Source organism: Ambystoma mexicanum, chromosome 12 (genome assembly GCF_040938575.1).
Source record: "Ambystoma mexicanum isolate Mex_15411 chromosome 12, UKY_AmexF1_1, whole genome shotgun sequence".
NCBI classification, from domain to species: Eukaryota; Metazoa; Chordata; class Amphibia; order Caudata; family Ambystomatidae; genus Ambystoma; species Ambystoma mexicanum.
The window spans coordinates 563,479,006-563,504,409 of NC_090936.1; the positions used below are offsets into that span (position 1 = coordinate 563,479,006).

Sequence of the window (25,404 nt, forward strand, 5' to 3'; positions counted from 1 at the left end):
CCTTCAGGTTTGCAGAATATTGGGACCAGAGCAGTGGGAACAAAGTCTACTACCTATCTCAGAAAAAGTTCTGAGAGTAGAAAAGGGGACAAACAATCACAAGGACAGCCACTTTTATAAAACCCACATCAACAGTTCCCATTTAAAGGGATAGTGCTATCAAAAATGTTGTTGGCTAAAAAGATGGCCTATAATCAAAAAATATAAAAAATATTTTTAAACAAAGTTCCGATGTAGAGTTTTGAGCAAATGAGGCTCAAACTCAAAAATGTCAAGCACTTGGAGGCATCCATTTTGTGAAATGGATGAGCCTCCTGTGCTTGTGTTAATTTCTGCCCTTGCGGCACTAAGGAAGCAAAAGCCAGCCAGCTGTAATACACAAAATCTACCAGCAGGTGGCTCTTGCTTCATTATTGCTAGAGAGCAGAGATTAGCACAACCTGCTGCTGGTAAGTGCTTTACATTTAATTCTTTTTTGAAAGCACTGCAAAATAAATGCTGCAGCTTTCTTTCTAACTTAGAAAGAAAACTGCAGCGTTTATAACATTGTATTTGTTTGATGCGGCTTCAGCTTTGAGTCTCCTGGGCTTCCCCGACCCGGGTCGGGGGAGCACAAGAGACTCAAAGCTGAAGCCACAGCAAACATAAATACAACGTTGTTGTATTTAAAAATGCTGCGGTTTTCTTTCTACATTTCCCGGAGCCCGAGAAATGTAGAAAGAAAACCGCAGCATTCAGAAATACAACAACGTTGTATTTCTGACTGCAGCGGCTTTCGCTTGGAGTCTCCTGGACTCGGGAGGCCCAGGAAACTCCAAGCGAAAGCCGCCGCAGTCAGAAATACGACATTGTTGTATTTGTGATTGCCGTTGTTTTTCAAACACGGCAATCGCAAATACAACAACGTTGTATTTATAATTGTCGTGCCTTTGCTTTTTTCACTTTCGTTTTAAGTTTCCTGTGGTTCCCTGGGCTTGGGGAGCAACGAAAACGTAAAATTAAAGTTAAGGTAGCCTCCGCAGCTCATGCAGCTCTGCTCTGGCTGCAGTAAACAAAATCTCCCAGTAAGGGGCTTTTGCTGCTTGTTTAGTGCTGCCAGGGCAGAGCTTAACATGAGATGAGGAGACTGCCTGAAATGGCAAAATGGATGCTCCCACGTAGCCTTGTTTGCTCTAAAGTTTACTTGGGAACTTGCATCAAAATTATGTTTAGTGCATGTTTTTCATTATTGCCCATCTGTTGGGACAATAGTATTTTTGAGCGCACTATTCCTTTAACCCCACAGGTTTCCTTGAATAAGAGGAGGGTAGTTAGGGGCGGGACATGGTATTCCACATTTCCTGAAGATGCATCCTCCCTCCCCTCGCCCCCACACCCTTCCCCTTTGTAGGCTACTGTGACTCTACCTTATCCCTAGACAATGTGCAAAGTACGGAGAAAAGGAAGAAGCATCTTCGAGCAAGGACGATTACCTGGATGGAAAGCCACTATGGCACTGGGACGAAGAAGAGGAAGCCTGGAGGCTTTGAAGGTCAGGCATGTCCCCTTGATTGGAGTCAGGTAAGCCAATCCAAGCCGATAAACCTGAAAATCCTTAACGGGGTACAGTGTATTAAAGTCCAGGCATCAGCAGCAGTGAAGAGAGCAACAGGGAGGCCGTGTGGCTGAGGGGATCCCTTTCTGCGTGGAGGTTGCTGCAGGACAGGTATAAAAACCAGATTGCCGGTAGAGGTCCCAGAAGACTCATGGGGCCCAGAGCAAGTGGGTCATATTGTGATTGAAGGTGTGAGTTTTCAAGCACAAGGGAAACCCGGCACATGTCTTGTGTGTGTTGATACAGAGTAACTGAATGATCACCTACGGCAGGCTCTCGGAAGCATGGAAGTTCAAGAGCAAAGGAAACACCTAGCCGGTAATTGACAAACGAGCGAGGCAATGTATTTGTATCGAGTCTCCTGAGATTGCTGGTGAAAAGCGAACAGAACTGCCAAGGGGAGCTGGTGAAGTGGGAGCAAACATACAATAAGCACAACAGAAGCTAAGCAAGCCAGAACTAGGCAAGAGAGCCAAAAAGGGAGTGTGGGTTATTGAGAGAGCATAAAAGATCCACTGGTTCCGCTACCTGTAATGGGTGGACTGTGCGTTCTGCAACTGCGCTACGACTGGGGGGGGGGGAGCTCCCATCGAAAGAACCATCAGATGAGAAGAACCTGCGAGTGCTGTGTTGTGATGGAGAACTGTGTTAAGCTTGGGAAAGGGAGCCCTGAGTTTGAAGTACCTGCTCCGATACTATAGGTATATTAGGCAGAGAACTCTTTGTAGGTTATATTGGACTCCTGCTCGAATGGCTCAACTGGCGCTGTTGGATAATGATAACTGTTGGGGCTGTGGTCTTTATGGAGGTACCTTAATTCATATGCTGTGGTCCTGTTCAAAGGTTTCCACCTTTTGGGGTGAGGTTTTAAATAGATTGGACATTATTCTGGGGGATTCGCTCCCACGTACATCATACTCGACGATTTTGTTATCAAATAGAGAGAGGGGAGACTAGGCTAATGCAAGATCAGACTGGATCAACAGGGTGTTGGTATTAGCAGCTAAACAAACACTAAAAGTCTGGAAATCGAGGAAAGAGCCGAGTGTAGATGATTGGTTGTTAGATGTCCGCACCTTGTCTAACTATGAGAAAGTGATGCTAATGAAGCAGAAGCGAAAGGAGTATTATCTTCAAATTTGGGGTTCTTTTAACGAATTGTACAGCTGAAGCTTATTAATTGCATGCATTATTTGCGGTATGGGATAGTTTGGGGGTTTATCATGACTTTCATGTGGTGTTGTGTATTGTTATTGATGTTGTATTGTCTATTATAGTAGGGTATTTGAAATGTTACTGTGGAATAGAGGTTTGTAGTGGTTCATTAAGGTTTTCATATGTAATATACTGTTATGTTTAATAGCTTAGCAAGAATATGTATTTTCCACTTTTACTGCGAATCCCTGATGTAATGGATATGTTGATTGTTATCCTTTTGTACGATTAGTGATCCAAAAAAAAAAAGACAAGCTCATATGGATTGAAACTAGAGACTGAGCCAGCAGAAGGTACACGTCTTGCTATATCCTTTTGAAGAGACTTTTTCCGACCTCCTGGGACGTGGGAGCTAGTGATTGCTCCAGACTTTGTGTTATCCACTTTTCAGTTGACCTTCAGTTCACTTAGATGTGAGGGCAACCATAGGCTTAGACACAGACAGACCTTTTGATTTGGACATTTTGACTTTGACGTTCCTTAGTTTCTTTAGGAAGGGTAACTTCTCCAATTGCGATAGGGCCAGATAGGCATTTCACCCATCCTGATATTACAAAAAAGGTTATCAAACTGTCACCTGTGTATTTCTCGATACCATGCGTGTCTCACGGCACACAGAGGGCTGTGGGCTGCCCTACTCCTCAAATTACCATACTTGCACCATTCAAAGTTTTTGCAACCATCCAATCACGGCTAGCCTGCACAACTCCACTATTGCTGACACACACACATGGGTTGAGGTATCTGGGAGACAGTCATCCAACCTAGGTTGGATTACATTATATCATGAAGTACAAGCCTTTGCAACATCTAAATCGGAGCTCATGTATGCAACCTGGCTAAAACTGCTGTTTTTCCTGTAAAATCACAAGGTTTACAAGCATTAATCACATCTGCCTGGGTTGAAAACTAGACATCAGAATGCTGTTACTATGGCTAACATTGGATTGGAGGAGGCAGATCCTCTTCTCTATTCCTCTGGACTTCGGGATGCCTGAAGCTTTATGATCATGACGCTTTCAGTAAAGACGCTGAGGTCAGACCCTAACTTAGCCACATGGCTTGCAGAGATAGAGGCCTGACCTCTGAGGTCACCCACCGGGGAGTAGGGCCACCTAGGTAAATGTATAATGGGAGCATAGACTAACCATCAATCTCATGGAGGGGGTCCCTAAATAGACCACCACATTGAATAGTTTCTTTCTGTTGCTAGGAAGATTTAGTTCAAGTGGAACTTTGAGGCTCTTTTGGCTGGAAACTTGGGTTTGGCTGAAGTCCAAACGAGTGCTCTGAAGAGGTGTGTGCATCCTATCATTATCACATGGAGACCTTTTGTAGGTCAAGCTATATGTGCCAGATAACAGCAAGGCAGCAGAACAATCTAAAACGTCCTAAGTTCCGTTCTTGTTGGGGTGCTGTTTTATGGGGTGTAGATCAAAAACTCTGGTTCCCTGTGTCCTACCAAAATGTATGCAACAGTTATTGGCCACAAGACCAAACCGAAAGCCCCTGCATAGCATGCAAACAGTTTAAAACAAAAACACTAAAGATTAGAAGGATAAGGCGCTGGTTGGCATACACCATAGAGGGCAATCAATCTGCGGCCATCGATGAAGAGTGACATTATTCTTTTGAAGTTGTCCCTGTGGGTAGGGGTTGCATTTGACACAGAGGAGGCCGAGTTGCCCCGAACTCCACATCAAGGCCACACCAAGGTCTAAAGCCCATAGTACCACATCTCAGAACAGCTAGCCATGAGGTAATCTCAGGAGACAATCCATGGCTTACACAGGCCTCAAGGGGTCACATACCTGCAGTGCCAACATCTACATGATATGGGGCTTAATGCCTTCCCAAAAATCTCAGTTTTAAATTGTGATTTAATAAATCGTGTATAAAGCCATGTCACCTACCACAAGTTTCAAACCATGAGCTCAGGCAAGCTACCAAAACAGTGAGCTAGAACAGAGGTCTGTAACTTGCATCTTTTGATATGTTTTTGGACCACAACTCCTATGAGCCCTCATCATGAACTATGGAGGCTAGAGTTGATGAGTATTGTAGTCCAAAGTATCTGAAGAGCCAAAGGTTGCAAACCACTGAGCTAGGGGTTGCAGAGGAACACCTGGCCCATCTCTTTAAGGGAATGAGATGTTCCCGGTGTGAATGTTGTAGTCCTTCAGAGTGAGATAGGGTGATGGTATTGGATGGTTTTGTTATGTTATCAATGCTTATAAAGCGCATTGTCACCCGGAGGTATCTTGGTGCTGGAATATCACAGGCCAAGTGATGCACTCTGGCCTAAAAAAGAAGGGTCTGCAAGGATCGCCTAAATTGCAAATGGTTAGTAAGATTTCTAAGTTTGGGCGGTAAGGTGTTCCAAAGTTGGGCAGCCGCCACAGAAAAGTCCCAGCCGCCCACACCAGTGCGTCAAAAAGTAGGCACACAAAGCAGGCCAGCAGACCTAGAACGGAGCTCCCGATTAGGGTAGTAACTGACACATTTGTCCCAGAGGTATTCAGCCCGTGACCCTGGAGAGTACGGTGAACCAAGCAAAGCGATTTGAATTTAATACGTTGGGCTACAGGTAACCAATGCGATGCCCATAGGGCAGGAGTGATATGAGCTCCATACGGGTAACCAGTGGCAACTGGGGCTGCAAGAGCTTAAAGGTGCTGAAGTCACTGGACTAAGCCTTTAGGCTGGGCAAGATAGAGCGTGTTACAATAGTCCAACTGACTAAGAACAAGAGCAGCCACGACTGGGGCTGGAGTTGCAGGAGTATGAGGGGGAGGACTTTCCGCAAGATCTTCAAATGGAAATGCCCCCCCCCCCTTACACACAGCAGAGACCTCATAATCCATGTAGAGAGTGGAGGAGACCATAACCCCAAGATCTTTTACAGTCGTGACTGGAACAGGGAGACACCAAAGTGAGGGCGGCCAAAAGGAAGAAGCCCAGAGAGAAGGATAAGGGTGGGTGGGTGGCTCCCACCACCAGAACCTCAGTCTTGTGTCCGTTGAGTTTCAGCCAGTTGTGGTTCATCCAGTCTCCCACGGCAGCAAGACACTAAAAGAGAGGACTACATCTCAGCCTGCTCAAGATCTAACCGGATTAAGATCGGAATGTCGTCGGCCTAAGAGTAGCATCTGATGCTGAAGGAGCGGATGAGTGAGATGGATAAGTGGCTGAATATAGATGTTAAAAAGTGTGGGAGACAGGGCGGAAGCCTCGAGGGACCCCACAGGAAAGAGAACAAGGAAGTGAAGAAAAGGGAGGAACTGAAAGTACTTGGCCCCTTTCAGCCAGGAATGAAGTGAACCAGGCCAGCACTGCACCAGCGATGCCGGCTTGGGCCAGCAAGGTTGGGTGGTCGACTGTGTCAAATGCTGCTGATAAGTCGAGCAGAATCAGGGCAGCCACCCCACCCCTGTCGACCAGCCTGGCCAGATCATCTTGTACCGACACCAGGAAACTCTCTGCCTCGGCCTGGTCGGATTCCTGACTGGAAGGGGTCAAAGAATCCTGAGGTCTCCAAAAAAGATGAGAAGTGGAGAGATCAGAGCCTCAAAGTTTCATTAAAAAAAAAGGCAGCAAGGAAATCGGACCTGTCGCTCTCCTCTAGCTTTCGTCCTCAGAGGGCTTCTTTAGAAGTGGGATGACAGTGGCTTTTTTCAATTCCCTAGGGATATGGCCTGACTGGCAGGAAGTGTTGATGGCCTGGGTAATCTCACCCAGAAGTCCAGTAGATATATCTTTCAGCACAGAAAAAGGTACCAAATCTGAAGGGGCTGCCGACTTAAATTTGTTAATCGATGCACTAATCAACGTCTCTGAACACAGAAGGAAGGATGACGTCTTGGGCTGTACTGACTGGGGCAGTAGCCGGAGTGGTCAAAAAGATGTTAGATTGAATAAAATCAATTTTTGTGACAAAAAAACTTGGGCAGAGAGTCACAGAGCTCCTGTGATGGAATAATAGAAGTAGTGAGAGTGGCATTAGAGGACAGTGATCTAACCACAGAGAATAGCTCCCTGGGTTTACTAAGGGCTTTGTCGATTTCTTTGCAGGAGAAAGGCTTTTTTGGCTGCAAGGCAAGGATGGTAATCAGTGTAGACCAAACTTCCATCACTTACAATAAATCAAGTGAGTGTCTTCTGCCTGAACCTCCTGGCAGGAGACTAGATTGCTGCCTCCACTTGTCAAGGTGAGTGCTAGGTTGGGGTATCTGGTCCATGCTCACCCAGTCATTGGAGGTCTGACTTGGCCATCAAATAAGGTGGCAAGCATTGCAACTGACTGATCTTGCTTAAACCAGGGTTGGCACAGGGTGATGTAGAAGTTTCCCAACAATGTTTCCGACTGGATGTGCCTGGATCGTAGCACCACTGCTTCCGAGTATCCATGTGGCACATAATGGCGATTTCTGCAATAGAACAAGCAATCAATCCACACTGCGCCTGTTAGTCAACTGAAAAGTTGCATGTACTTTGGGACTCTGATTAAAACAATTATTATTAGAATTTCATCCTCTCAGTATATCTTTAAGTAAAATCTTATTTTTAGCTGCCAACAAATCCTATGCTATCAATGTGGATTTGGTGCTTGGATTGCAACGCAAAGTTTTCGGCCTTTGCTAAAGGGGATTTGGGCCAGCATATTGTTTCTCACACGAAGTCACATAACCACTGAAGGTTAGAGTCCTAGGCGCATCCTTGAAGGAGAAACCCTGTGGCGCAAGTCCTCGGCCATAGAGCATGTCTTGCTGCCATGCAGGTACATTTCTTGTGGTAGGTCAGAATAAGGAGACCGACCAGTTTTGGTATTTTTGACGACATTTTATTCAAATAATATGTGAACAGGCCTCACTATGCCTATTCTATGGGTTTCCCTACACAACTAACTCAGGTGCTAGTCGTCTTTTGGAAAGTACAAAGCAATGTGTTTCCTCCGTCCAAAGCTGAGCTTCAATGACTGTACCACTAAGACAAAATAACCAAAAGGCCAGGAGAATGACTTCCTTCTCCTGGCTAGGCTTCCCCAGCCTCAACAAATGATTCTTAAATAGTATTTGACTATTTCTTGTAGCTTATTTAGTTCTTTTAGGGGATTGGTCCACTTCTTTGGTCCCCCTCTTTCTGGGCTTTGAAGCCTTCTCCTTGCCCTTAGATTTTCTCTTTTTATGTTTTTCTCAACTGTTTCTGAAAGTTTCAGCTTTTTTTAGATCACTGGGGCAATAGTTTCTCCGTAATCCTTTGATTTGTTATTTTCTCACTGTATTGATTCCCTCTCTCGTATCACTGTGACAAATAGGCTGAGCATCGTGATGTATTTCACTCTTTCGGTCCTTGGTCGTATCAATGGGACAAGTAGGATGTATTTCACGCTCTTGGTTCTTTAATCGTATCACTGGGATGAATATGATAAGTCTTGTGATGTATCTCGCTCTTTCGGTTCCTCCTTGTACCACTGGCATGGTTGGAATGGGTCCCTTGGCATATTTTCACTCCCTCAGTTGCTTCTCGTAGTCCTGGGACTGTGGGAATGGGTCTCATGATATACTTGGCTCTCTTTACTAGGAGGAGTATGATGCATGTACTAGTTATTCCTGTGGTCCCTGCCGGTCTCCCGCCTTCTCCGTTACCTTGCTTCTTATGGGTTGGCGTCACCGGGCCTGCCTTCAGGCTGGGGATCTCGCTTTAGTTTTTCAGGTTGGCTTCCACTTGCACTCTGTGTCTCCCTGCATCTCCTATACGGAGGCAGGTCCTGCGTTACAGCGGTCTCAGCATTGTTGCTGGACTGCAGAGTCCATCTCTCCTGCATCACTCCACCACTCACGACTTATTTTCTTTTGTGGTTCTCTTTGCCTACTTTTTTTCCTCCTTCAGCTTCTTTGTCTCCTATTGCACACACCAGCTGGTTGCTTCCTCCCCGTGGAGGATCTCCTGGTCCCTCTCCGCTTTCACCACACTGCTGATTCAAAACTACTGGGTTTTACATCCCCCCAACGGTAGTCCTTCTTTCATTGTTATGTTACATTGCTCGGCCTCCCCAACAGAGAACTATAGTCCTCTTTCGTTTCTAGTTGAGTGCTCCTCATTACTCGCTCATTCCTACTCATCAAAGTATTGTTGGTTTCCAACCACCGTGCAATGGTTATTACTTGATCATTCTTCTTCATAGTGGTTCCACTAGACCTTTCTTCAGATTGAATCTTGAAACTTTTGTTACAGTAGCAAACAGTGGCTTGATCTGCTGAGTCTTTCTTAAGCGTTGATGTTACTGTTGGGGTAAGAGAAAAGGGCCTTAGGGTGTTCCTTGTCCCCAAGAAGGGAGGCTCTCCCCGTGAGAGAATATTCAGGGGAATATTGCATAGCAGGCTCACCTCCCTAGTCTCACAAGGAAAGTCTCCCCTTTGGGGAGAAGTGACTGAATCCCAGGATTCATCACACTCTTGTACCCAGTTATGCTTCTTGGATAGAAATGCAGAATTCTTGTTTGCTGCAGTTCATGTTCAGTTGTTGGATAAACACTTGTTCCTTTCTGTCTAATTCTGCAGAGAGGGATTTCTAGTTTTTGTATTTATTAGCACTGGTTATTGTTACTTTCTGGTTTCAGGGTCTCTTGTTAGAGTAGGTGGTCAGGGTTCTTTTTATTCTCTACTTGATCAAGAAATCCCTGAGACAAGCATTTGATGCATGCATCCTGGCTACACACAGATCTCCGAAGCAAACTCTCAGCTCCGAGTAACTTGTCAGTATATAGAGGACTATCTTTCAGGTGCCAAAATTGTCAAGAGTATGCATAATCACTGGCTACCAGCATACAGAAAATCTTCAGGTGTTGTGGCATGCACAAGTGTATAGCGAGCGTACTATCTATAGGGGGGAACAGGACACTTGATGGGGGTCATCAAGCAGGGTAATGAAGAAGTGTGATGGATATTGTGAGAAACCAAAGGGTGTCTCACCCGCTAGTCCTCATGGACTTGTCATCCAGGTGGCCAGGACACGGCCATCGCTTTTGGATCCAGTTCCTGGGGGGGGACCAGTGCGGCATGATCACCTGGGTGAGGGGTTTTCGGGGAGTGGGGGTGAGACAGCCGACGGTGACATAGTATTCCCCCCCTATTTTGTTTATCCAACCCATCCTTTATTTTAAGATGCCCCGAGGTCCCAACCCCCTCCCCCACTTTTTACATGAACACTGGGCCGAGTAAGAGGGTGACTGAGAGAAACACCATTAACTTTCACACATTGTACCGGCCATGTCTCGCTAATCGGGTCAGGAAAAGTCAGGCACTTAATTCTAAGTGCATACACCTGTTACCAATTGGCTCTCTTCACACGAATAAAAGGCAGAACTCAAAGACACACTCTGAGCAAGGCGGAACACGAGAATGAGCAGGGTTTCTGGGATGAAGACAAACCTATTGGGCAGAGTGACTGACCAATGGGTGAGAGCAGTGGGTCAGAAAACCCCAAAGTTCCACACTGGAGACCTTGCCTCCGACAGGCTGCCAAGGCCAGATCTTGCAAGTGAACACTGCATTGTGTTTCAAGGATGCCAAGACCCTCCCTGATGAACGGCAGAGTTTGGGAGGCGAGGCCAAGCCTGTGGTACTAACCTTGACTCGCAAATTAGGAATCGTAAAACAAAGCAGAAATGCACACAGCCGTTGAGTTGGCAAACAACCTGAAAGACCAGTGTGCGTTAAAGTTTGAAATAGCAAAATTTTAGCACAAGTGAAGAATGCATGTGTGTGAATGAGACTCGAGGAAAGGCAGACCTATGAATGAACTTAGAAGTAAAAGGCCGCTGCGAGTTCAGCGATACTAAGTAATGGAGTGGTCCGGCGAAAGGAAGTAGTCCATTCGAAAGTCTCTGTGAAAGGTCAATTGTTCGAAGCAAGAAAGCGAATATAAAGCAAAAGTGATATGGAAAAGTTTAACTCCTAGAAATGAGGAAAGTAACAGTTGAAGCATACATTTTGAGTCTAAGTGGTCCTGCAGTGGTCTGAAAAGTAAGCCACGCACATTCAAAGTCTTTGACATCCAAAAGTGGTCTGAGCCCACAGAGGGAGACCCAAAGTGAAGTAAGCTTGGGTAAAGGAACCCCCCCGCCCCTTGCAAGTTGGTGTTGGACTTTATCATGAGAGGTGTGAGCCCGGCGGAGAGGGACTTTCTGTGAACTTTTTGGTCAAACATTATTTTTGGAAGTCTGGAAAAGAGACTTAAACGTGGAAGGCCAGACTGGCCTCGGTCCACGTTCCGAAACTGTATTTCTGTTGGAAGCCGAGCTAGAGTGTGAGATCCTGCCTACAGAGACAGCCTTAATGAGTGAGGTCTAACATGGGAAGGAGAGCTGGTTCAACAACATTTGTTCATTTGAACACTGATCTTTCCTTTTGCATACATTTATCTTTTATTCACATTTTTGTAGAAGAGATAGGGCAGGCATTAGGTTTTGTTAGCATAGGCCATTTTGATTTGACAGACTCCACTAGGACTGCGTTATTTATTATTTGACGGTCGAGACTACTCCCATCTTAGTTATAGGGCAGACTAGGAGTTTCTCCAACCCCAACCATTCCAACAAACATTTTACACATTGTACCCATTGTTTGAGTCATACTTGTAATACCATGCCTCCCCTACAATATTCAAATTGAAGCAAGTGACACCCTTATGTTGGAACTGGGGACACATGAACACTTTGTTTGGAGACATTTGGGGGCCTGCTCCGTGCGTTTGGTAATCGGAACACCACATGGGTTTGGAATTTGAATGTTTTACTTAATAGTTTGAGTTTACAAGAAATTGTTTTTGGACTGCTTTTGGTTCATTCGGTTTTAATCTTAAATGATTATCATTTCTTTACCTCACACCTTGAAGTGTTGTGATAGTTGACTCTCTGCGAATAAGAAATTTTGTGCCATGTTCAGTTCTAAATGCAGGGGGCAAATTACTTTTTTTGCCTCGCTTGTAGATTGCAACTGGAAATGTTTACCTCTATGTTAAGTCTTGTCCTGGTGTTGCCTTTCTGACCTACTGAAACTGTATCATATTGGCAATTGATTTTTGCTACATATCTGCAATCCTAACACTAGTCTGAAAACATTTTCTACCCTCAGGTTGTGCGGCCATCTACTAAGAAGCAAAAGAAGTGCAGCCCTGCAGCTCGAAAAGGTACAGTTCTCAGTCTAAATTATGTGGAACTATATTCTCATATCCTTGTGCTTGTTAAAATTTCGCGCATCTTTGCATTTTTTAGTTACACAATTATTTCACTCTGAATAGCATATTGATCATAACTTTATTGGGACAACATTTAATGTAACCTTGTAATAGGGCGGAATGGCTTTAACGGCGCCGGCACCTTTACAAGCGCCGTTAAACCCATTTCGCCAGGGTCGTAATGAGGCCCAATGTCTTTGTGGTTTTTGAGTTGCCACTAATGGTAAAAGCTGATTTGCAGTATATACCTCTTTTTGCAAATGATTACATAATTGACTGCTAGGCCCACCTGTTTTCCTGTATAGTGAACTGTCTGTCAATTCAGGCTGCTTTATCTCAGTCTCCAGAGTAAGATCTGAATAAAGTGGCAAATTTAATTATTTGAGATGAACTAAAATGGTAAAAGGCCAAAGGATGTAGTAGCTTGTGCGCTGACCAGCTGCCATTAGTTAATACAAAGAAATTTATGAAAAACAAAAATTGCTTCAGACTAGTTAAGGGTCAGACATTAAATTCTTTAATGAAAACATTCTTTTAAATGTACACTAAAAACAGGTTTTGTTCATGACTATTATTGTTGATTATTTGAATAGTCAATGAGTTCCTTGCAAGTAATTCCAGAGTAATATCCTCTTTATTAATAGTGATCTCTTTCAGGTTCTGCTTTACATAATTCCTTTTGATTTTGAATAATCAATTTCTCTTAGTTCCTCTTAATAGATAGTGATCTTTCTTTAAGATACTCCTTTAAAAAAAATGTGTAATATTTTGTAGTTAATTTGTCTCAATTATTCTTATTTCCAGATAAGCAATGTCTTACTTTCTTTCATATCCTCTTCCTTATGATTAGTTTGTTCAGATCCTCAACACGTGTTTCGCCTTGCTAATGGCTCATGAGGAGGATAAGTCGTTTGAATTTTGAATGAAATCTAGTATTGGCGTGATTGAAGCTTGTTCTCTTTAATATTGACATTCTATTTTCTAGCTTATCATCAAATTTATCAGAATAGATTGCTTGGACAAAGAATAAGGCTTTAGACCTGAATGTTTTTAATCCATTTTATTAATCTAAATGGATTCAGCCTGGTGTAATCTCAATTCTTTGTTGCCAAACCTTGGCACCATTAAACAAAAAAAAATAGAGAGGCACTCTTCTACAGTTAATTCTCATTTACCTTTACTATATTGTAGAACACTCTTTTGAGATGTCTTGCAAATCAGCTCTGATCCTTGCCTACTACATCAAGTAGTTTAACAAAATGGTGGTAAAAGCCAACAATATTCAATAAATGAACGCTCTTTTACCTAATTATTCACAGAAATTTCAACTTGAAAAATACATTTCAAGATCAGTCTCAACATCATCACTTACATCTAATAATTATCAAACTCTCAGGGCAGATTTAATCAATCTTGTATAACTAATATATACTGTTATCTTTCATTTTATAGGTGTATCAATTCAATATCAAGCCTTATTCTTTTTCCAAGCAATCTATTCTGTTAAATTTGGTGACAAGATAGAGAATAGAATATCCATATTAAAGACATGTTTCCAAGGCTTATCACACCAACATTAGATTTAATCCAATGTTCAAGTGACTTATTCTCCTGATGAGCCATTAGCATGGCGAAACATGTGTTGAGGATTTGACCAATCTAATAATAAGGACAAGGATATGAAAGAAATTGCTTATCTGGAAAAAGAAGCATGGAGACATTAACTACCAAAAATTAAGAAGAACTGTTTAAAAGAGAATCTGAAAGAAAGATCACTACTAATAAAGAACTAATTAAGAACTGGAATGAATTACAATGAACTCTCATTGACTATTCAAGTAATGAACAATAATAGTCGTGAACAAAACCTGATCTTTTAGTGTCAATATTTTTTATTTTAATTTTTTTCTTGTTTTTCTTTAAAGAATTTTATTTCTGACCCTTAACTGGTCAAAAGCAATTCTATTTTCATTTATTTCTGTTTGTAAAAATGTTAGAATGCTCAGATTTCTAATGACCGCTGTTTAGCGCACAAGCTACCAAATCCTTTGGCCATTTATCTAATAAAGAACATTGGAGCAGGAGTTTCCAGTGGATGCAGGGCAACCTTTAAAATGAAATAAAGTATCTAAAGAATGATATTCCTGCACACCTATTAACGAATAACATTTAGTCGGCATGAAATTGTAGTGGTATTCCTGTTATTTGAGTTGTGTTCATTGCATTCCCGTATCTCCACATACACAATGGGAACCCCTGGATATTTGATTACAGGTGATATCTGGTGGAAGCGCCATTGGGGTTTATCAAGGTTACTTGCCTAATTTTGCTTTTAAAATGAACCCAACAATTGCAGGCCAGTAAGGATGGGTTTGAGATCAATGGAGGAGGCAAAGTCAATGATCTCTAACTCAGTAGATTGGAGCCTCAACCAGGGTTTAGTTATCCAGTAGCAGATGAACATTTGGTCACAAGAACTTTGAATGAGTCTTAAGGGGGTAGGGAGAAAGCGGTTTAATATTTGCATTTCCTCATGAGAGGTGGGTTGGGGACCGAAATTGCCCTGGAAATGTTTTTTAAAGTGGCCCCATAATACACTAAGTGAGTGAAGGTAAGGAACATGCCCAACACTCTAAGGTGTATGGGGGGATGGGAGGGTTATATTAGCCCAGAAACATTTTAAACCAGCATTGGCAAAGCCAGTAGTGTTGGTGTTTACTGCTGTTCTTTGCATTTGCCAGTTCCCTATAAATGTCAAATGTTTCAAAGGATAAAATAGGAGGTGCCAGTGTGCAAGAGCATGAGAAAGGAGAATGGTGCAAGGGAAGAAACGATTGAGAGTGGGTGCTATCGATGATGAGCAAGAGGAAATGTGAGCGAGAAAGGTTGAGAGTGTGAGGGTAAGAAATAAAGCGAGTGTGAGAGGAAGGATGAGAGATGGTAAAGAGCTGGGTGAGTAGGGATGGGGGATACATGGAGTGGGGGGAGTGGGGTTAGGGTGGGTGGGGGAAGAGAGTTCAGGAAGGGTGGGGCAGGGTTGTGGGTAGGTTGTAGGGTGGGTGGGTAAAGCACATGCGAGTAGGGTAGGAGGGTGGAGTTAGAAAGTGGGGGTAGGGCTGGTGGGGTAGAGAGTGGGTGGGTGCAGGAAGAGGGGGGGTAGGGTTGAGATGGTGGGTGTAGGTTGGGTGGTGGTAGATTGGGTAGGGCTAGAGAGTGTGGATTGGGTGGGTGAGAGTAGAGAGGGTGAGGATTGGATACGGTGGGTGGATTAGATACAGTGGGGGGAAGGGCAGATGGGTAGGTTAGATAGGGTAGGGTGGGTGTGGGTGGAGGAGCATGTGGGGTTTGGGTTGGGAATGGGGTGGATTGGTGATGGTAGCAAAGCAACCTCGGGAGGACTTGTCAAAAATAGCCCACAATAGCCCAAACAAAACCCAACCACCAGCACACGGAATGGGGGTGGAGTGAGTGTGTGGGCGTAGAGGTGGAGTGGGGTGGATAGGGTTAGAGAGAGCGGGGCTGGGTGTTGGAGAGAGTGGGTGTGGGGTGTTAGGCAGAATCATATGCAGTGCCCTTATGGACCACTGCACACAAATAAGACTACAAGTGGTAATACCATTTCACCTTTGGTACAAACCTGTACTACACAGAAAGAGTGGTAGCAATGGCTGAGCAGCCAGACTTATCTCAAGAGCAAATGAGCAGTAGTAGAAATTACACAAAGGACTACAATTACTGTGACTCAAGCAAACACTGACTCAAGGTTTCTGGTTAAAAAAATATAAGTACATTTATTTTTAAACCATCTGTTCACAAAACACTTCACTTCTATTAAAATCAAACCACACTTCAAATATACTACACACAACCAATTCCCCTTGTGCTGATCAATTCAAGGTAAGTACAGTGGGCTTTGACAAGCCGTTGTTGTGAAACAAAAGACGTTACCGGGAGTACATATGCGATCATTTTTTGACAGTAATGACAGTTCGGTCTTACAAAAACTAAACGTACCCGCGGGAAGAAATGTAACCGAAGTCAAAACACACTAAGCACATGAATTAACACAAGAGAATTGGGGATAAAAATCATAGGCAATACTTTTGTCAAGGCAGATAGAATTCGAGGGCACCTTCTAACCAGTAGATAAAAGTCAATAGGCCTGCGCCATTGTCAAATGTAACAGGGGTCCTGTTGCCGAGGATCACACGGTTAGCACAGTTCACGATTCGAGATTGCCAGGAGTACTTGGATATTATCACAAAGGGAGGCAAAAGTTATAAGAGGGAAGGCAGAAAAGGACAAGCCTTTAGTGAGGAAGAAGGCTTCACCCCAATTCCTCGAAGTCGGACACAGTACCTTATTTGGTTGAAGCAAGCTGGTGCCACGGCAGTTGTTCCTGGTAGTTCCTGCAGACTCACGGTTCCTGGAGCTTCAGTCGTGGGGAAAAGAAGGACGACGTCTGGAGCGATCTGCACTACCCAGGGATGAAGCCAGCAGCAGCAAGGCAACAGTGAATAAAAGGTGCGCTCCTTTAAAACAGAGAGATGGAGTGGGGTGGATGGGGTTAGAGAGAGCAGAGCTGGGTGTTAGAGAGAGTGGGTGTGGGGTGCCAAAAATAGCACAAGTACCCACAAAAAATAGCCCAATATGAAATCACGGTGCAGCTGGAAAATGGAAAGCCCGGCAACCGACTTACAAAGCTGCTGATTGAAGCAAATGTTGTTAGGTAACTCCTCATTGGTTAGTACAGCAGAGGAGATTGCAAAAAGAGATTTTAGTGATTTGGAAGTTTCATGCCATGGCATTGCCTGTTGTTATGCCAACCATATATTCTCAGTTCGGAACCCCCATTCCTTCTCATTCTTCAGTAACAATGGTTTCAGCAATTTTGTGGTGCAAGCGCCACAAAAATTAACCAGAACCAAAAGTGGGTCTAATAGTGAATTTTTCAAAGTGTTTATATAAGGCTCAACAAGTAGTTAGTTAAACATAACAAAATAAATGACATTTATTATGAGCGAAGAATAATGCACTGTAAGGTTAATCGCAAATTTTTTGCTTTAAATGGATGTTGGGACTGAGAAGAGATGGAAATACAGGTGTGGAGTGACTAGGAGCAAGGATGAGAGAGGAAGAAAATCCGATGACTACTCACAGAAAATTGTCCCATGGAGCACCCTGCAATGACAGTTCCATGTAGGCCAATCCACCACTGGGGGGAAAAACGGAGGGCAAGATAATGTTGCCGAGATACCTTGTGCCTAGAGAGATCATTCACCTGGGTCCCAGGCTTGTAGGACACCCACAAGTAGTGTGGTGGGCATGTAGTAAGTCTGGCATTGGGACAGCACCTTTTATTCCCACACCTTATATAACTGTCAAGTATATGTTGTGATCGAATAAGGATTACAATGGAGGAGAGATGCATGTAGTTGGCAAAGTTTATGGTTTTGAGGTGCGAGTGAATACTGTTTTGGTTGACTGCATTTCGAGAAACCCCGATTACAGGGTGCTGCGTAGGTTGTTGGTCAAAATATACAGATTGAATCTGAAAAAGACTGTTGGGACGGTCATGTTGCTCCTTTTTATTTATTTTCAAATATTTGCATAGTCTTTTTATTTTAAAAGCAGATATATATTTTTAATTCTTACAACAAAATTAAAACAAACCCCCAAATCCCCCTTTACCCCCCCCCCATCTGCTTGAGGATCCCCATTAATACTTTTTCTGTGCCCAACCCACTTAGTACTCAAAATATGTCCATAATCCATATACTGTGCAGGCCCCATTGTTTCATATAGTCCATCTGGAGATAATTCAACACACCATCCCAGTCCTGTTTGAAGTTGGATGTTTCCACCCTGGAGTATCCAGATCTTCCAAAACCAATCCTGATTTGTAGGTTTTGGTGCTTTTTTCCACCTTTGTGCCACCTCTAGCCACGCTGCTATGAGCTAAACCATGAAAGCACGTTTCTGCCTTTTAATGTTGGACTTAGCTTTGGGATCCCAAAGACCACATAACCACAACTCCAATTCTATGGTACTCAAATCCTGAAACATGCGCCTTACTCTTGACCCACAATGGTTGTAAAACTAGACAGTCCCACCAAATATGTTTCCAATCCCCCTTACCCTTACAGTCCCTCCAGCAGAAAATGGATGTGGTTGGATACATAGAATTTAGCCTTTCGGGAGTGTAATGCCATTGGTACATCACCTTATAGCACATTTCCCTTACTTGTATGGAGCGGGTTAGTTTTGATATGATTCCCCAGAGGTGTTCCCATTGTTCTCTTGACATGACCTTACCTAACGGACATGACCTTACCTAAACTGTTCTCCCACCTCTTTATGAATTTCCATTGAACCTGAGTAGTGTCGTTGTTTAAAAATCTATGTAATACTGAAATTAGTTTACTTGAACCCGTATGAGTTGTAATATAAGTTTCAAACGGTGTCAGCTGTCTCTGGGCCACAGATTTAATAGCTGCGCTAGATAGCCAGTGCTTCAATTGGATAAATCACATTCTGCCATATTCTGTTATGCCAATATTAATTATACAATCCTCAAATGTTCTAATTGTCTGATCTAGGAACATAGCTATTATTTTTTCAGAGCCCGCTTCCTTCCACTTTATAAAGGCTCCTCGTTGCATGCCTGTAGGGAATTGGGGATTATGAAACATCGGGAGGAATGGAGGCGGCTCGGGGATAGGGCACCCTCCTTCACTACCGAGTCCCACACTTCTGTCACGAAGTCCACTATCCTGCTGATATGTAAATTGGGTGGTCGGTGTTTCCTTTTAAGCCAGAATAGTCCAGCCAGGGGTACACCCACATAGTCCAGCCAGGGGTAAACCCACTATCACCCTTTCCTGTGTTACCCACACCTTCTGTCCATTCCCCGTGAACCAATCCCATATTACTCTCAATTATGCCACCATGTAGTATGGCCTAACCCTATAAGTATAGGCAGAAGATGCATCAATCGATTCGCCAATATTTTGGTATACATTTTACCAATATTTTGGTATACATTTTGGCATCCATATTTATCAGCGCTATGGGCCTAAATGACACCGGAAGTGTCAGGTCTTTACCTGGTTTTGGAAGCACGATCTTCCTGGGCTCATTAGTTGAATCCGTAATCTTACCCTTTTGTCTAAACGAATGAAATAGATTTTTAAGTCGTGGAGCTAAAGTGTCAAGGAATGTTTTATAGAAAGTCGCCGGGTATCCATCCGGCCCCGGTGCCTTATTTCTCGGAAGAGTCCGAATGACCTTCCACACTTCCTCCTGCTGTTTATCCTCCTCTAATCTCTATCTTCCTGGGTGATTTTTGGCAATGGGACCTTGTTCAAATATGTTTTACCCTTTGTACTCTCAGCATAGATTCAATAAGTTTCGGGAATCTGGATTCATCATGGTCAGCACCCTGGATGCCCAATAGCATTTGGAGGGGATCTAGGTTTGGGGTTATGCCAATCGTGTCTTTGATCCAGCTAAGGACTTTAGACCAGAATATCTGCACTTGTGGGTACTCCCACCACATGTGGTACCATGAACCCGTTTGACTGCATTGCCTGCTGGGGCAGAGGGGGGACGATCCCCCAAAGATTTTAGAGAGTTTCAAGGGGAGCAAATGCCAACAGTGCAGTACTGTGAAGTTGTGCTCCATTGCTGATGTATAAAGATTACCGAGAACATCAACTTATATATCTTGCTCCAAATGTTATCTGGAACCCCCCCCCACTCCCCTGTCTGATCTTCCCACACTGGCTTAAACTTCTGCTTTCCCTCTAGTTTGGCCGTGACAAGCACCTGGTAAACTGTAGAGGGAATCACCTTCCTCGAGGTGGCTTCACTGAGCGTCTTCTCAAAAGGTCTAAGGGGTTGCTAGATCTTGGAGCGCCATCTTGGGTGAACATGATGCCTTTCAAGCCAAGGTACTCAAAAATACTCAGGGAGTTTGCTCCCAAGATCTCTGATAACGCCTTTTAATCGATAGTGACCTTCTAGGAACAGTTGGCCGGCTTTCTCTAGCCCCCCGTCTAACCAGGTTTGTGTGTGACGGAGGCCCCTCTTCCCCATGTCTAGTGTATCACCCCATATCGAGCTCAGTGGCGATGGCCAGTAGGAGAAAGCAGTATTAGCTTTGCCCTCTTTCCATAAACTCCAGAGTACCGCCACGGTAGGGTGGTTTTTGATGTGGCTAGGGATCGCTTTGCCCGGTGACCACAGCAGATCTGACTTTTTTAGGGTAGGTAAGCAGATCTTCGATATAGGTCCAGTAAGTGCCCAGATTGTCTCTGAGATGTTCCAACATAACTCCCATTTGTGCAGCTTTATTGTATTGCTCGAAGTCAGGGAGACCAAAGCCTCCAAAGTCCCTAGAGAGAGTTAGGGTATCATATTTAATTCTGGGCTTCTTTCCTTTACATATAAATGTATTTACCATGCATTTTTATTTGGCGAAGAAGGATTCCGGGAGGGGTGTGGGAAGTGCTGTGAACAGATATAGGAGGCGGGAGAGAATATTCATGTTTACAGACACCATACGCCCAAACCAAGACAAAGTAAGGGGTGCCCACGGGAGAGGTTCGAACACATTTTTTCTAGTAGCGGGAGGCGGTACCAACCTCGAGAGGTCACTGGGTAGGTTAACACCCAGGTATGGTGTAGCCGAGTTCTCGATTCTCATCCCACATATGAAGTTTCTATCTCTAGTTGTGGTGTCATTGACTCAGATGGGTATCACATTCGACTTTGGGATGTTTATTTTCAGGCCTGAGTATCTACCGAATCGATCTATTTGGCCAAGAAGTTTGCGACGTTCGTCATGTAACAGAGGATATCATCGGCAAATAGGGACAGTTTAAAGTCGATTTCACCACATTGGATTACTGTGATACCACGGTTTTCCCCAATTGCTATTGCCAGGGATTTCATAGTAAGGGCATAAAACAGGGGGGAGATGGGGCACCTCTGTCTTGTAGTTCCGGTCAAATGGAATGCGGATGAAATGATGCCGTTCACTGCCACCTTTGCAGAGGGGTTATTGCATAGGGCTGAAATCCAGCACCTGAAGTTACTGCTGAGGCCCATTTTTTTGTAAGACCTTTCCCATGTAGCCCCACCCCACTCGTTCAAAGGCTTTCTCTGAGTCTATGGAAATCAGATATGCCCTTGTTCCCAGGCATTGTGCTTCGTGCATTATATCCACATTTTCCTTACATTGTCGGAACCCTGGCGGCCTGTGAAAAAACCTACTTGGTCACCATCTAGCAAGGTGATCATAAGGTGGTGAAGTCTACTGGCCAGCACATTTGCCATGATTTTAACATCAGCATCAGTTTTAAGTAAGGAGATTGGGCGATAGTATTGGCATTGGGCCGGGTCATTCCCATCTTTCAGGATGACCATTATCAATGCTGAGATCATGGAGCTCGGGAGAGAGCCTGTCTCCATTGCGTTGTTAAACAATTTAGTCAAGAATGGGGCTAAGGTGGAACGGAACCTTTTTTAAATTTTTTTTTTTTTTTTAAAAAAGCAGACTATGAAACCGTCTTCCATGGTGTAGTGCCCGCTTCAATTCACTGATATTATCAACAACTTCCTGCTCAGTGATGGGAGCTTCCAGGGCAGCTGCTTTATCTGGGTGGAGATTCTGGATCGGAAGGGAGTTCAGGAAGTGGTCCTCATCGGCACAGTTGCCTGTGTACTCTGCTCTAGAAGAGTTTCGTAAAATACCCGAAACTCCTCGGCTATATGGGTGTCTTCAAGAAGCTTTTTTCCTCTAACTGACTGTATGGCAGCGACCCTTCTGGTTTTGCTCTGTTCCCTTAACCTCCAGGCCAGTATTGTATCAGCTCGTTCCCCTTTTCCATGTATTTCTGTTTTAGGAACTCTAATTTACGCTTCGTTTAGCTGACCTAAAGGGCTTTCAACTTTGCTTTGTTACTGGAGCTTGGTCCATTCCCCTAGAAACATCTGGGATTTCAGTTTCCCTCCCGATTGAAGAGCTTCAATTTTCCTCGTAAGCGCTCCCTCCTCTGCTGCTCTTACTTTCTTTTGGCTCCCATCCCTGTCAGGACTCCTCGAATTGTGGCCTTGAAGGCCCCCAGACTACGGGGATCGCTACTTTGGCCTTATCGTTTAATTCAAAGTATTCTCTAATTGCTTTCAGCCGCACAAGAGCAAGCTCCTTATATCTCAGCCAGAGGTAATTGCATGACCATCTAGATTTGCGTTTCAATTGGGATAGTTCACCTATTTTGACCTTCACCATGTCATGGTCTGACCAAGGGATGGTTTCTGTTATTGATTTCCGTATCCTATTTTGTAGTGGGTGTCGACAAGGATGTAGTCAATCCTCAATTGTGTTGTGTATCCTTGAGTAGTATGTGAACGGGGGGGTCCTGGTCACGTATCGGTGTATGGGAATCCGCCACCCCCAGCTATGCATTGATCTGCTGGAATGCTGATGCCTTCCTGTACTGCGATTGGGATGCTATGTGGGGGGGTCTGCCCTTTTCCTGTCTTGCTCGGGATCTAGGACCATATTAAAATTGCCTCTGATTATCAGTGAACCATAGCAATTGTTTGGATCTTACCCTTGATCGAGTCCCAGTACTGCTCTTGGGCGTCGTTCGGGCAGTATAGGGAAACCACAGCTAATATGTGGCCTCCATAAAGCGGCCATCAGGATCTTTCAATTGTGCTTTTGGGGAGAAGTTAAGGTTATTGCCTACTACCACTGCCACCCCTTTTTAAGAGAGGCATGAGGCGTACCCACATACAGATCAAACCTATTCAACACTAAAGTTGTTATTCAAGTTCATACTCAAGCTGAAACTTAAATCCTATTTTTCTAGCATTGGCGCTGAAAAAACACAACCAGACACAGAGTTTTGGGAATTACGACCTAAAAGTAATTTTGTACCTCCACTTGCACATGGAACAATTGTCCATTAACTGTATTGAAAGATCTGAAAACATATATCTTACAAGACTCCATGCTACAGAAACTTGAACAAAAGTGAAATGACCATCATCAGGAACTTGTATGAAAGAATTGTTATCCGACCAGCTGATAAAGGTGGAGCTTTGGTGATTATGAATACTGCAGATTTATCGAGAAGAATGTAATAGACAACTGAGTGACACCAGGATATGTAACACTCTACCTGAGAACCCGACAAAAGAGATACAAAAACAAGGATGTTTTTGACAACTAATTACCCTAAAGTACCACACTTTTATCTATTGCCCAAAATTCACAAAGCTTTGCACAAACCTACTGGACGACCGATCGTTGCAGCAACCAATGGCATTCTACAACCCATGGGCATCTACATTGACAAGATTATGCAACCGATCATTCAAACATTTGTGTCATACATCAAAGATACCACAGATTTGTTTAACAGACTTTGCTGCACTGAGACAACCACGACGACATCTTGGTAACGATAGACATCTGCAGTCTATACACCTCCATACAACATTACTTGGGTCAAAAAGCTGTAGAATGGATACTACTCAAAGAGGAAGATGTTGGATCCTAAGGAATGGATCATGCTCGTGCTGGAATTCATGTGACAAAATGCTTATTTTGGATTTGAAGGTAAATTATATCTTCAAACCGGTGGAACAGCAATGGGAGCAACAATGGCCCCGGCCTATGCCAACGCCTTTATGCTAAATTTTGAGAAAGATCACATATTACCTCCTTCCCGTTCAGCACAAATATATAAGACATTGGGGGAGATATATCGATGATATATTTATGATATGCAATGACACTGCTGAAACATTAGCTACCTTTCTTGCATATCTGAACATGATCGATGACGGGATACAATTTACATCCAAAATTGGTAACCCAGTTCTACACTTTCTAGACGTCCTGATCTCCCCCAAGGCACCAGGATTTGACACCAACGTTTATCACAAACCTACGGACAGGGACAATCTTTTACACAGAATGAGTTTTCATCCACCATCAACACTCAAAAGTCTTCTGCACAGCCACCTTTTTAAGGTTAAAATGAATTGTCAATACCACAAGTGAGTGGGAAGCTGAATCAACAAAACTGATTAACAAGTTCCAAGGAAGAGAGGATACCACGAAACTGAACTGATTGAGGCCAAAACCAAAGTTAATTATAAGGATCGAGAAATTCTTCTAACACCCAGAACTCAAAACACTGATGTCGAAAGCCCACTTGTATTGCATCCAGTCCACCAAGATTAATAGATCAATATTGAAACACTGGCCATTCCTTAACTCTGATAGCAAACTACAAAGCCTGTTCATAACTACAAAACATGTTCATCACAAAATCTACCTTTGCATTCAAAACGATTAATAATTTGAAGGACTAACTCGTTTAATTGCAACCAAACTGATGGAGGAAACACAAAATTGGTCATCCTGGCACCTTCCCTTGCATAGCATGCAACAGCTGCAATAATGTGATCAAAGGTGACATCATCACCCACTCAAGACGGGAGGAGAAAATGTAACTGAGAGAGTATGCCACTTGGGAGACCCAGAATGTCATTTATGCAATCAAATGCCCCTGTGGACTGACATACGTTGGACAAACTAGTCGCAAGACTCGTATATGATGGAACGAACATAAGTCGAACATTATTTTATATCGTTATATTAGAACGAATAACCAAGTGTCACCATTAGCAAGACACTTCAATCAGCACAAACATCAACTGACGCATATTAGGTTCCAGATACTTGAAGTAATTGACACAAAAGACCCAAGAACGAGCCTTACCAAAAGACTGGAGCAGAGAGAGGCATTCTGGATCGATAGACTGGATACAGTCTTTCCATCTGGTCTGAACGAAGAACTGGCTCTGTATTGTTAGTTGTTACCATTCCCCTTTTCCTTGGTACAAAAACTATCCACAAATGCTATGCATCACGCAACTGTATGAACAAAGAGGCAACTGCCACCACTGTAAGGGTTTTCTGGCATTAGTGACGGTTAAGGAAGTTCACAAGAACGAGTTAACATGTTTGGGAAATAGACAGCGGATGCCTTAAGCATGAATATTGCCAAAAATGATCTGCAGAGCAGTGACGTAACTGCTCAATCTCGAGACATGAATTTATATGTCAGGAAACCAAGCTTTGGGATACCATTAGATTACAGCACAGTTGTAACCTAAGTACCAATTTATCACACATGATCTAAGTCTATTCATGAAGGTGATAGAACAGGTACTTTACGTTCTACAGACAGTACGCAGTGCATAGAACTATAGAATTATAGGAAAATACATTTATGTCTTAATGTTGAAGTTTTATTGCTAATGATCAAGGATGC

The 25,404-nt window shown here is 43.5% G+C and overlaps 1 protein-coding gene across 2 annotated transcripts in view; it reads left to right on the forward strand.

Moving 5' to 3' along the window:
• Nucleotides 1-25,404, forward strand: part of CENPQ (centromere protein Q) — a 486,431-nt gene that overhangs the window by 191,249 nt on the left and 269,778 nt on the right. For both annotated transcript variants that reach the window (XM_069628870.1, XM_069628869.1), the window contains exon 4: nucleotides 11,944-11,998. In XM_069628870.1, coding sequence (XP_069484971.1) covers nucleotides 11,944-11,998 — 55 coding nt within the window. The remainder of the gene's footprint in view (nucleotides 1-11,943; nucleotides 11,999-25,404) is intronic.